Here is a 13234-nt window from a genome sequence, read left to right on the forward strand (position 1 = left end):
TGTGCAGATATATTACGAGTGCATGGACATAATATGTGTGTATATTTGTATATATATTATGTTTTTAGATGGATATTATGTGTATAGAGTTATATTATGTGATTTATTATGTGTATAGATCAATATTGTGTGTATACATAAATATTATGTCTGTGTAAATATATATTATGTGTGTAGCTATGTATATAAAGTGTGTATAGATAAATATTAGGAATGCATAGATACATTTATGGGTACATGTGCGTATATGTGTGTATTTACATTACAAGTATGTTTATGTATATATGTGCGTGTTTAAATATATAATGCGCATATGTGTGTATATTTGTGTGTGTATATTATGTGTTTGTATATAGACATGTATGTATGTACAGATAAATATTATGCATGTATTTGTATGTGTGTAGATATATAGTGTATGAACAAAGTACAACTATTGCATTCTACCTCTCTTATCCATCTAAACACAATTGTATAATTGGGACGGTATATGTATATGTATACATTGTGTGTATTTAAGCAAGGCAGATTTGTACACCTGTAATGTGGTGAGTGTATGTATATATATATATATATATATAATTGTCCTTCTAAAAGGTAAGGGCAGCTTCTCTCCTGGGTGGGCAGGTGGGTGCACTTCTCCTTCTGCAGGGCCCCTTTCCCTCTTCCTAGGTCTCCTCCAGGATCCCCCATCACACTATGACTATGACCAGATGATCACTTAGGAGTTAAACAAAACTACATTTTTTTTTTACATTGATATGTTTTTTATGTAAATATAATATTGAAAGTGAATTAATCCTTGCGAGAGACTAATGATTCTGCTTATTATATCGCATCTGATGGCATCGTTTGCATGATTTTCACATTGCTGCTTAATAAGCCGTCCCGGGTTATAAATAATAGTGGAATTGGTGTCTAATAATGGCGAGCCATAAAGTGGATGGCTTTTATAGCGGCACTGCGGCCGCTGGCAGCTCCGGCAGGATAAATCTCGGCATTATTAATGTTAATGTCCCGGCGCTGTATAATCTGCCGCTAATAACTCTGCAGCATTTTCTCAGCTCTCTTATTATTACAACTTTTATTTTCCTTCCAAATGTATAGAAGGCAGAAGAAATCAGGAGATGTCAGGAACCAGCTCACAACCAGAAGCAGTCCCGGCAATTACCAGCCCATGCAAATCCGTGCAGCTCCCCAGTACAGGAGGCGAGCCGTGGCCCCTACGTGTACCTAACTCTCCTGGAGTCTTCATTAACTGATACTTTGGATCAACAGATATTAGCGATGAAAAGAATGGAATAACAGGAGATATTCTGCTCTTACAATAACACTCTGGGCGCCGAGTCACTCTTTGTTTCGGATTAGAGCCTCTTTAGAAAACCAGTTCAATTAAATCGCATTAGTAAAGATGTTGTGCAAATAATTGAGCGGTGTAAATGTGTTTTGTAAGGTGCAGCACAAGGGGATTCCAAGGCATAATATTCTATTTTAATTGTGAATTTGTTTTTTAACTTATTTCTTTTTCTATTGCAAAAAAAAAAAAGTATTACAAAAAGTAAATTCGCCTTCAAACGATTTTAGGAAATGAGATGTTGTGCCTACTTACAAATTCTGTTCTACACTAATAAACTGGGCTCTACTGCAATGCTGTATGGCGTATAGGTGATATAAGATATGAAGTTAAAGACTAATAAGCGATGTAGCCAGAATGGTTCATCAGCAGCACTGACAGAGGACGGCTCCGATATCAGCAGCAGTGACAGAGGACGGCTCCGATATCAGCAGCAGTGACAGAGGACGGCTCCGATATCAGCAGCACTGACAGAGGACGGCTCCGATATCAGCAGCACTGACAGAGGACGGCTCCGATATCAGCAGCACTGACAGAGGACGGCTCCGATATCAGCAGCACTGACAGAGGACGGCTCCCATATCAGCAGCACTGACAGAGGACGGCTCCGATATCAGCAGCACTGACAGAGGACGGCTCAGATATCAGCAGCACTGACAGAGGACGGCTCCGATATCAGCAGCACTGACAGAGGACGGCTCCGATATCAGCAGCACTGACAGAGGACGGCTCCGATATCAGCAGCACTGACAGAGGACGGCTCAGATATCAGCAGCACTGACAGAGGACGGCTCCGATATCAGCAGCACTGACAGAGGACGGCTCCGATATCAGCAGCACTGACAGAGGACGGCTCCGATATCAGCAGCACTGACAGAGGACGGCTCCGATATCAGCAGCACTGACAGAGGACGGCTCAGATAGCAGCACTGACAGAGGACGGCTCCGATATCAGCAGCACTGACAGAGGACGGCTCCGATATCAGCAGCACTGACAGAGGACGGCTCCGATATCAGCAGCACTGACAGAGGACGGCTCAGATATCAGCAGCACTGACAGAGGACGGCTCCGATATCAGCAGCACTGACAGAGGACGGCTCAGATATCAGCACCATGGGCAGCACCTCTGTACAGAGCTATCAAAGGAATACATGAATGTGCTCATATAAAGAGGAATACAAAGTGTGTGTGTAAGTTCCATATATATAGATGCATAACACTATATATATATATATATGTATATGTGTGTGTGTGTTAGATGCACATATATGTAAGCATGAAACTATAAATGTGTGTAACATATTCATACATCATATATATGCATAAAACTATATATATATATGTGTGTGTCTGAGTGTGCTCATATAAAGAGGAATACAAGGTGTGTGTGTGTGTGTAAGTTCCATATATACAGATGCTTAACACTATATATATATATATGTATATATGTATATGTGTGTGTTAGTGTGTTAGATACCCATATATGTAGGCATGAAACTATAAATGTGTATGTAACATATTCATATATCATATATATGCATAAATATATATATGTATATATATGCGTGCGTGTAATATATATTTATATATAATTTTAAGCATACATATATATGTATAAAACGCACACACACATATATATAATTATGCATTCATATTTATGTATATATTAAACACACACACACACACAAATGTAATGTATGCATACATATAAAGGCATATATTGCACACACATATATATATTATACATTTATGCATATATTACATATTTCTATATAGTGTATACATACACATATAAGAATATATCTCACACACACCATATGAAGCCGGCTTCTTCGGGGCTTGTGCGGGCATCTTACCTGCACCCTGGACTCGGTGAGGCCGATCCTCAGCGCCAGCTCTTCCCTCATGAAGATGTCGGGGTAGTGGGTCTTGGCGAAGCTCCTCTCCAGCTCGTTGAGCTGCGCGGGGGTGAAGCGGGTCCGGTGCCGCTTCTGCTTCTGCTGCCCCTGGCTCTGCCCCTGCTGCTGACCCTGCTGGTTGGGGTTCTGCTGCTGCTGTTTGTCGGGGTCTTTGTTGCTGACGGCCAGTGAGGACTGGTTGGATCCCACGCTGGTGATGTCTTCCCCGGGCAGTAAGGTGGTGCCCTCCACCTGGTCGGCGCTGCTCCCCAGGTCTCCCGGGTGCACCGAGTCCGAGGCGCCCACTCCAAGGCGGCATTTCACCGCCTCACGGTGCCCGAGCAGCTCCGCCGCATCCTTCATCCCTGGAGAGGAGGAGAGGAGATGTGAGCAGGGCCCAGGACTGGCATCCGACCCACACATGCTGCCCACCCAGTCATCATGCCAGGGGATAGGGACAGGGAGCGCCATTTCAGGACATGCTGCAGCTATGCCAGGCACCACCATGGCCACTGTGCACCAAGGCATCAGAGAGGCACCCTAAGTGTCACTGGACACTGTGCCTGGCACTACCTGGGCACTATTATATGCCGGGCACTAATATATACCTGACTATTATATACCTGGGCACTATTATACATCTGGTCACATTATGTACCTGGGCATTATTATATATCTGGGCACTAATATATACCTGGACACTGTGCCTTGCATGGGTACTATTATATGTCGGGGCACTATTATATACCTAGGCACTGTTATATATCTGGGCACTGTTATATATCTGGGCACTATTACATGGCCATCAGTCACCTTGAAGGTGCATCAGTTCTAACCATCATTTGGACTAGTATTTTGCATGTTCTGTAGATGCCTTTTCCTCCCCTGTTTATCTCATCAGTCAGGCGTTGCAGATTGCTGTGTCCCGGCCTCAATCTACTCTCCTACACCTGTAACATTCCCATCTGACATTGAGGAGCACACTGCCCGGAGGAGGCTGAGCATCCCTGGCCATTACATGGTAGAATGAGAGTTGTACAGCAGTGGTGGCCTCATCCCTACAGCACACACTGGCATGTGGGCACTGCAGGATGCCAACCCGCCTCATCCCTACAGCACACACTGGCATGTGGGCACTGCAGGATGCCAACCTAGCCCAAAGTTGCAGGACAGCATTGCTCAATGTGTAGTACACTTCAACTTTTCCAGCCACAATCTGCAGTGAAAGTTTTATTATTGTTTTTTCTCTAGAGAAAAGTAGGAGAAACTCCATGAAGTAAAGTTTGCAGCAGCCCTGGGGCATTACAAGGGGGAAACCCTGAGCCTGCTCCAGAAATCAAAGAAGCCAAATCCGCAGATAAGAAAAGGAAAAAACGCCTGCGTGAGGAGCCGCGTGTGATTAGCGGGCTCCTGCGTGTCCGCAGCCGGTGTATAAGACTGCAGTGAAATCAAATTAAACTTTAATACTACACAATTACTTTAGAAGGAATTAGCCCATTTAGGTGCATTAAGGCGGAATCAGGCACAAATTGACGCTTTCCCGGGGAGGGGAGAAGGGTGGCTCACACTCACCGAGTCGGGCGTCCAGGAGGTCGGCGTGAGACAGCATCGCGCACCGCTCCAGGGCGAAAGCCTGTCCCCCCCAAATCCTGCCGGCTGCTTAACGATCTCCAAATAAAAATAGATAGATAGATATAGATAAGCTAAATGAAAGAAAATTCGGTTTGCGCTTAAAAAGGGGGGTCCCCTGCATTATAATGTCCTTTACAGAGGCGGGGAGGCGCCTAATGCCGGGGTGAGGGCTGCCACCGGCGACCAATCACCGAGCGATCTGCAAATGTCACCGACTCAGCTCCCAGCGCCGGCGAGCAGGGGGCAGGGGGCTGCGCGCCCCTCCACGGAGCCGGCCGCGGCCAGAGCCCCCAGACAGTGCGGTGCCCTCATACCCGGCCCTGGCAGCACAGAAGGGGCGAACTGGGGATCGCACCTAATATACATCTCATCCATTGCCACAATGAATGGGGAGAGCGGAGTAGTGCTAGATCCACACATTACCCGGAGCCGCTCTGCTCCGAATTCATGTGATGCAGGTTTATTTTCTAAATAATGTTCTAAATCATTTGCAATTAACATTATTTCTATTTTTTTTTTTTTTACATTATTTCGAATTAAATTAGATTGATATCAATAAAAAAAACATGAACAAATCATCGTCCCTTTGTATTAGGGCGCCTGAAGGGTTAAATGGAGGCTGATAGCTAAAATTTAGCGGATCATTTACCCCAAGAATATACAACTAATACTGGACGAGCGATCACTACTGATACAGACGTAAGGACTCAACACATCTACCTGGAGGGGATGTTTAGATAAAGATAGATGATAGATAGATAGATGAATAAATAGATATGTGGTTGATTGATTGATTGATTGATTGATAGATAGGTATATATATAAATAGGGGAGAGAGGTAGATATATAGATAGATATGAGAAATATAGATCACATCGATAGTTAGATATATAGATAGATAATAGTTGATAGATACATAAATAGAAATATCGAAAGATGATATAAAAATAGATAGATAATAGATAGTTAATACATAGATGATAGATAGATAGATATTTGTATGAGAGGTAGATATATATATATAGATATTAGAAATATAGATCAGATAGATAATACATAGATAAATAGAAATATACATATATAGATGATAGATAACAGATAAATAAATATATGATAGATAGATAATAGATAGATAGATAGATAGATAGATGAAAAAATAGTTATGTGATTGATTGATTAATAGATAGACAGATATGTATATATAAATAGGGGAGAGATGTAGATATATAGATAGATGTGAGAAATATAGATCAGATAGATAGATAATAGTTGATAGATACATAAATAGAAATATAGATAGATGATCTAAAAATAGATAGATAGTTAATACATAGATGATAGATAGATAGATAGATATTTGTGAGAGAGGTAGATATATAGATAGATATTAGAAATATAGATCAGATAGACAATACATAGATAAATAGAAATATACATATATAGATGATAGATAACAGATAGATAAATAAATATATGATAGATAGATATATAGATAGATGATAGATAGATAGATAGATAGATAGATAGATAGATAGATAGATAGCTTTATGGGTGAAAGGCAGACGGATAGAAAAGCGTGGTGCAGATAGATGCTTAGATAATCAGCCTGTGATGGCACTTGATGGACTCTGAGCTGTGGACCTCCTGTCACTGGAGGAGAATTTCTCTCATTCCGTGTGATTGTGTAATGTGATCAGATCCTCCTCCTCATATGATCGGGATTTCTACCATTATCTTAGCGATCTTCTCCCTGCATTATGTGGTGACAAGGTCCTGTTTTTGCTGCCACCATCTCTGATCAGCAGATCCATGGCTCCCACCCTTCATGCACTGAGCAGAGTACATGGCCCTGGGCTGCTGATCCTCTGCCTTGAGTCTGGTGGTCTCTGGCAGAGACAGATGTGCGCCCCCGGCTCCTGCTAGTAAACCCCCGTCCACACCTGCAGATTTGTGCATCTTCCACAGACAGCGGTAAACAGAGAGTGTGGGAGCAGGGCGATGTGCGGCGCTGTGAGCAGGGGAAGCCAAGCATCCCTAATGCTCTGATTCTTCAATCCCAGCCAACAACAAAGTTTAGATTAGCAATATATTTCTAACCAGAGTCATTTTCAAGATCATTAGGCATTTATGTAATTAGTGCCAAATCTATAAGCTTTTATTACGATTATTAGAGTAAAATCAGTCTAAATTTGTACTAATTTACTACTGTTTAGACTTGGCTGTCAGAGCCCGAGCTCCTTATTGTAAATGATAAGTGAGGAAATTAAGTGCAAAATTCTGGAGCAGTTCTGAGGCGCCTGCAAACAATCCGCATCAATTGTGTGTGAGGCAGAGCACAATGCCCTCTCCAAGTCATCTCTGAGGACTCTGCTTTTCTTGTCTCTTCCTTTTATTGGCACAGCAAGAACACTGAGCTCGGTGCACAATCCAGACTCACCAGCCTCACCCTGAGCAACATTGATTTTTAATCCTACATTGATGCAAATAAGATTATTCATTTAGCGCCTAAGTATAAAGAGGAGAGAGACAGCCCAGAGTATAAAGAGGAGAGGGACAGAGCAGGACAGAGCCCAGAGTATAAAGAGGAGAGGGACAGAGCCCAGAGTATAAAGAGGAGAGGGACAGAGCAGGACAGAGCCCAGAGTATAAAGAGGAGAGGGACAGAGCCCAGAGTATAAAGAGGAGAGGGACAGAGCAGGACAGAGCCCAGAGTATAAAGAGGAGAGGGACAGAGCCCAGAGTATAAAGACGAGAGGGACAGAGCAGGGACAGAGCCCAGAGTATAAAGAGGAGAGGGACAGAGCAGGACAGAGCCCAGAGTATAAAGAGGAGAGGGACAGAGCAGGGAAAGAGCCCAGAGTATAAAGAGGAAAAGGACAGAGCAGGACAGAGCCCAGAGTATAAAGAGGAGAGGGACAGAGCAGGGACAGAGCCCAGAGTATAAAGAGGAGAGGGACAGAGCAGGGACAGAGCCCAGAGTATAAAGAGGAGAGGGACAGAGCAGGACAGAGCCCAGAGTATAAAGAGGAGAGGGACAGAGCCCAGAGTATAAAGAGGAGAGGGACAGAGCAGGACAGAGCCCAGAGTATAAAGAGGAGAGGGACAGAGCCCAGAGTATAAAGAGGAGAGGGACAGAGCAGGACAGAGCCCAGAGTATAAAGAGGAGAGGGACAGAGCCCAGAGTATAAAGAGGAGAGGGACAGAGCAGGACAGAGCCCAGAGTATAAAGAGGAGAGGGACAGAGCCCAGAGTATACAGAGGAGAGGGACAGAGCAGGGACAGAGCCCAGAGTATAAAGAGGAGAGGGACAGAGCAGGACAGAGCCCAGAGTATAAAGAGGAGAGGGACAGAGCAGGGAAAGAGCCCAGAGTATAAAGAGGAAAAGGACAGAGCAGGACAGAGCCCAGAGTATAAAGAGGAAAAGGACAGAGCAGGACAGAGCCCAGAGTATAAAGAGGAGAGGGACAGAGCAGGGACAGAACCCAGAGTGTAAAGAGGAGAGGGACAGAGCAGGGGCAGAGCCCAGAGTATAAAGAGGAGAGGGACAGACCAGGACAGAGCCCAGAGTATAAAGAGGAGAGGGACAGAGCAGGGACAGAACCCAGAGTGTAAAGAGGAGAGGGACAGAGCAGGGACAGAACCCAGAGTATAAAGAGGAGAGGGACAGAGCAGGGACTGAGCCCAGAGTATAAAGAGGAGAGGGACAGAGCAGGGACAGAGCCCAGAGTGTAAAGAGGAGAGGGACAGAGCAGGGACAGAGCCCAGAGTGTAAAGAGGAGAGGGACAGAGCAGGGGCAGAGCCCAGAGTATAAAGAGGAGAGGGACAGAGCCCAGAGTATAAAGAGGAGAGGGACAGAGGAGGGACAGAGCCCAGAGTATAAAGAGGAGAGGGACAGAGCAGGGACAGAGCCCAGAGTATAAAGAGGAGAGGGACAGAGCCCAGAGTATAAAGAGGAGAGGGACAGAGCCCAGAGTGTAAAGAGGAGAGGGACCGAGCCCAGAGTATAAAGAGGAGAGGGATAGAGCAGGGACAGAGCCCAGAGTATAAAGAGGAGAGGGACAGAGCCCAGAGTATAAAGAGGAGAGGGACAGAGCAGCGACAGAGCCCAGAGTATAAAGAGGAGAGGGACAGAGCAGGGACAGAGCCCAGAGTATATAGAGGAGAGGGACAGAGCAGGGACAGAGCCCAGAGTATAAAAAGGAGAGGGACAGAGCAGGGACAGAGCCCAGAGTATAAAGAGGAGAGGGACAGAGCCCAGAGTATAAAAAGGAGAGGGACACAGCAGGGACAGAGCCCAGAGTATAAAAAGGAGAGGGACAGAGGAGGGACAGAGCCCAGAGTAAAAAGAGGAAAGGGACAGAGCAGGACAGAGCCCAGAGTATAAAGAGGAGAGGGACAGAACAGGGACAGAGCCCAGAGTATAAAGAGAAGAGGGACAGAGCAGGACAGAGCCCAGAGTATAAAGAGGAGAGGGACAGAGCAGGACAGAGCCCAGAGTATAAAGAGGAGAGGGACAGAGCAGGGACAGAACCCAGAGTATAAAGAGGAGAGGGACAGAGCAGGGACAGAGCCCAGAGTATAAAGAGGAGAGGGACAGAGCAGGGACAGAGCCCAGAGTATAAAGAGGAGAGGGACAGAGCAGGGACAAAGCCCCGAGTATAAAAAGGAGAGGGACAGAGCCCATAGTATAAAGAGGAGAGGGACAGAGCATGGACAGAGCCCAGAGTATAAAGAGGAGAGGGACAGAGCCCAGAGTATAAAGAGGAGAGGGACGGAGCAGGGACAGAGCCCAGAGTATATAGAGGAGAGGGACAGAACCCAGAGTATAAAGAGGAGAGGGACAGAGCAGGGACAGAGCCCAGAGTATAAAGAGGAGAGGGACAGAGCAGGGACAGAGCCCAGAGTATAAAGAGGAGAGGGACAGAGCAGGGACAGAGCCCAGAGTTCATGGCTGCTCCATGCTCTGACACTGGGATGGCTGCGGCAGATGCAGGGGACAAGAGATGAACAAAGGAGGCGTCAGAGCAGATCTGGCCACTGTCTCCCCCCTATTCAATCCCCCATTTGCTCCTCCACATGTTTACACTCCTGTTCTGTCTTTTGCAGGGACTGAGCAATGGATCACTTCCAGCACCTATAGATGAACTCAGGGTCAGCAGATACGCTATACACAGGGTGGGGGGCTATGAAGAAAGTCTGGGAAAAAGGGGATCGAGGGAAAAAGGAAAAGTGTGTGGAGACAGAGGATTAGATTAGTATGAAGGATTAGGGAATGTGTAGACATGGCAGAGATGAGTTTCCCAGTGCAGCAGAGGTGTTTGTCATTTGGGATGTTTCCTGGTAGTAGGATGTGGTATCTGTGGGTTGACCTGGGTATGCAGGAAAAACATAGATATATAGATAAATAGGTATTAAATATATATATAGATACATAGAAAAGCAGATATTAGATAGATACATACATATAAAGGCTCATTCACACGTCAGTATTTGGTCAGTATTTTGCATCAGTGTTTATATGTCAAAGCCAGGAATGGAACTTACCAAGAAAAAATTATAATTGAAAGACTGATGTCTGTTCTTTATTTTGGAGACACTCCTGGTTTTGGCATACAAATACTGATCAAAAATACTGATGTGTGAAAGAGGCCTAATGTGAATAGACACATAAATACATATTAGACAGATACTAGATGGATTGATAGATGATAGATAGTTAAATAGAGAGATACATTTGGACAGATACATGCATAGATATTAAATAAATAGATAAATACAATAATACAAATAAGATACAAATAAATACTGTAAATAAAAATATAGGTGACACAATTATGCTCATACCTGCTAGAAGTGATTTTATTCAAAACATCAAAATTAATGGGTAACTCCCCATAGACATGGAAACCTTCATAGAAAATCGGAGTCAATCAACCCAACAAAAAACCACTTTTCAAAATCACATCAGTAAAACATACATTTTTATTAGTGCACATTTCTTACAAAAATATCAATTTAAACAAAATGAGTCAGTATCAAGGTGGAGACATGATAGAGAGACAAATAAGGTACCAGGTGGAAACACCTATCAATATTGAACCCTTCAACCAAGAAGGGGAAAACATTGTAACACCCTAATTGGGACATAGGGGAGGGTGAAATGGGAGCAAAAAATTCCTTTATGTAAACATTTTTATATGAACCACCTACACTGGTGTGGGAACAGCACATGCCATAATCACCAATAAATTCAAAAAAATGTATGTAAGGGCAAAATCATAGCCCAAGGTTGTTCACACACACAGAAGGGTGAAAAGGAGTAATAGTCCTATACCTATGCTCCCATAATGACAAACACCTCACCCACCATCCCCAGTCAGGGAACCACTAAAGTGCTATTGATAGTGCAAAAAGTACATCACCTTACCCATAAAGGGTCCTAGAGAGCCTCTCAACTGCCCGACGCGTTTCGCCCTGCTGGGCTTCCTCGGGGGGCTGTGTGGATGCATTATTAAGCCACCTGTATGCTTTTATAGGGGAGTAGACAATTTACAAATGGCGAGCGCCATCTTTGAAAAGTGGTTTTTTGTTGGGTTGATTGACTCCGATTTTCTATGAAGGTTTCCAAATAAAAATATAGCTAGATATATTAGATAGACAGATAAAGAGGCAGATAAATAGACCCATACATTGTAGATGGATAAATAAATAGATTATAGAATATCACAGTTTACAATGAGATCCTGTAGGAATCTTAGCATCAGATCTAAATGGGATGATCCTGTATCAGAGGCTCCAGACTGTCACCACTCCAATATTCACATAGTTGGTTCCAAACCCGATCCATGTGAGATTATTTCCTTGGTAATCACTGTATCTACATCTATGTTTTTATTATTAATTATTATTATTATATTTTAATCTTTTATGTTTATTTTAATCTTTATTTTCTTAAATAAATGCTCCCAATCTATATCTGGATGTGAAAAAAGAAACGTAATGTATTTTCCTATCATAAGAAATGGTGAATGATAGGAATAAGAATAATTGCTTCAGTAATTTTAACATTACTAACAATAATGAACTTAGAAGCCATGGTCGTGGCACAATAGTACGACCAACACTACGAATAACAATGGTAAGAACAAGGTTACTACTAAGAACACAAGCAATAACAGCAGAAACAATTCTAACACGAGACTAATATACTAATGCAAAGAACTGCAATAATACTAATGATACATGAGATATAATAGTATAGAATTTAGTAAAAAGAAAGTACAACTAAGAACAATAGTAGGAATAGCTGCTTCTGATAATGATGTAATCACAGTAGTAGCAATGTTGAGAGTTGTAATGAGGGATCTAATACCTGGTGGTGAGCACTGTGGCTCTAGAACAGTAATAATACTGATGGTGGTGATAATTGTAATCATAATGCTATTAGCAGGACTAATAGTAATAATAGAGTAAGAGGGGATGATAATGTGAGTGCATGCAGGCGGAGGAATTCTGGGCTCATAAATCCTGGAGTAATAGTTACATGTGGCCACATGACAGCAGTAATAACAATAAGGTGTTATTAGAGGAGGATCAATCTGTGTTACCCTCCGGCCAGTGATTGATAGAGCGCTTCATTTTATCACTTTTCTATTGCTCTTGATTTTTCTGCTACTATAAACAAACTAAATCATTTCTTTTCAAGGGAAAAGTGCCCCCTCCTCCACCACCAGCCCTCCTAGCACCACTGACAATGGAGGGAGGCGATCTGCTAGGGCAGCACACTATAGCCACACCACTGCTGGAGAATCCCACCTCAGCCTGCAATCAGATCACCAGTCCCCTATAGGCTTATTATATATATATATATACACACACATATATATATGTGTGTATATATATATGTATAGCGCCATGGGTGGTGAGGGGGCAGTTTTGTTTATAGAACATATATATATATATATATATATATATATATATATATAGGGAACACTAAACAACAAAATGTATTGTTTAGTGCTCTCTTTAATTTTTTTGAGCAGTATATATATATACATGTATATATATATATATATATATATATCCTTTACAATGTACACAAATAAATGGTATAGATAGATACATAGATATGGGATGGATAGATATCAGATGTGATCAAAATGTAAGAAGTGCCTTGGAAAATCACTTGACAGGATTTTCTATGACGGTTGCAGTGATTTTTGCTCCATAAATAGGTTTTAGATTGTAACACACATGTAGAACTGGAACAATGGGAACTACCAGAGAATATATTGGTCGGCCCCTAATACAATTTATTTAGACAGTTTACCACTCATAAAAATAGAGAT

At 42.9% G+C, this 13234-nt stretch overlaps 1 protein-coding gene across 2 annotated transcripts in view; it reads right to left on the bottom strand.

Annotated features, from left to right (window-relative positions):
• The window catches only part of OTP (orthopedia homeobox), a 15035-nt gene extending 10022 nt beyond the window's left edge, over positions 1-5013 (bottom strand). Inside the window, exons 1-2 of one of the 2 annotated variants that reach the window (XM_073584141.1) lie at positions 4826-5013; positions 3212-3618 (exon numbers count right to left, since the gene is read on the bottom strand). In XM_073584141.1, the coding sequence (XP_073440242.1) occupies positions 3212-3618; positions 4826-4862 (444 nt within the window). In that variant the 5' untranslated portion in view covers positions 4863-5013. Of the gene's footprint in view, positions 1-3211; positions 3619-4066; positions 4317-4825 lie in introns of those variants that run through there. The other variant, XM_073584142.1, reaches the window with a different exon arrangement.
• Positions 5014-13234: the final 8221 nt, after the last annotated feature.

The sequence above is a fragment of the Dendrobates tinctorius genome, unplaced genomic scaffold (genome assembly GCF_039654945.1).
Source record: "Dendrobates tinctorius isolate UK_male_01 unplaced genomic scaffold, ASM3965494v1 ptg000083l, whole genome shotgun sequence".
NCBI classification, from domain to species: Eukaryota; Metazoa; Chordata; class Amphibia; order Anura; family Dendrobatidae; genus Dendrobates; species Dendrobates tinctorius.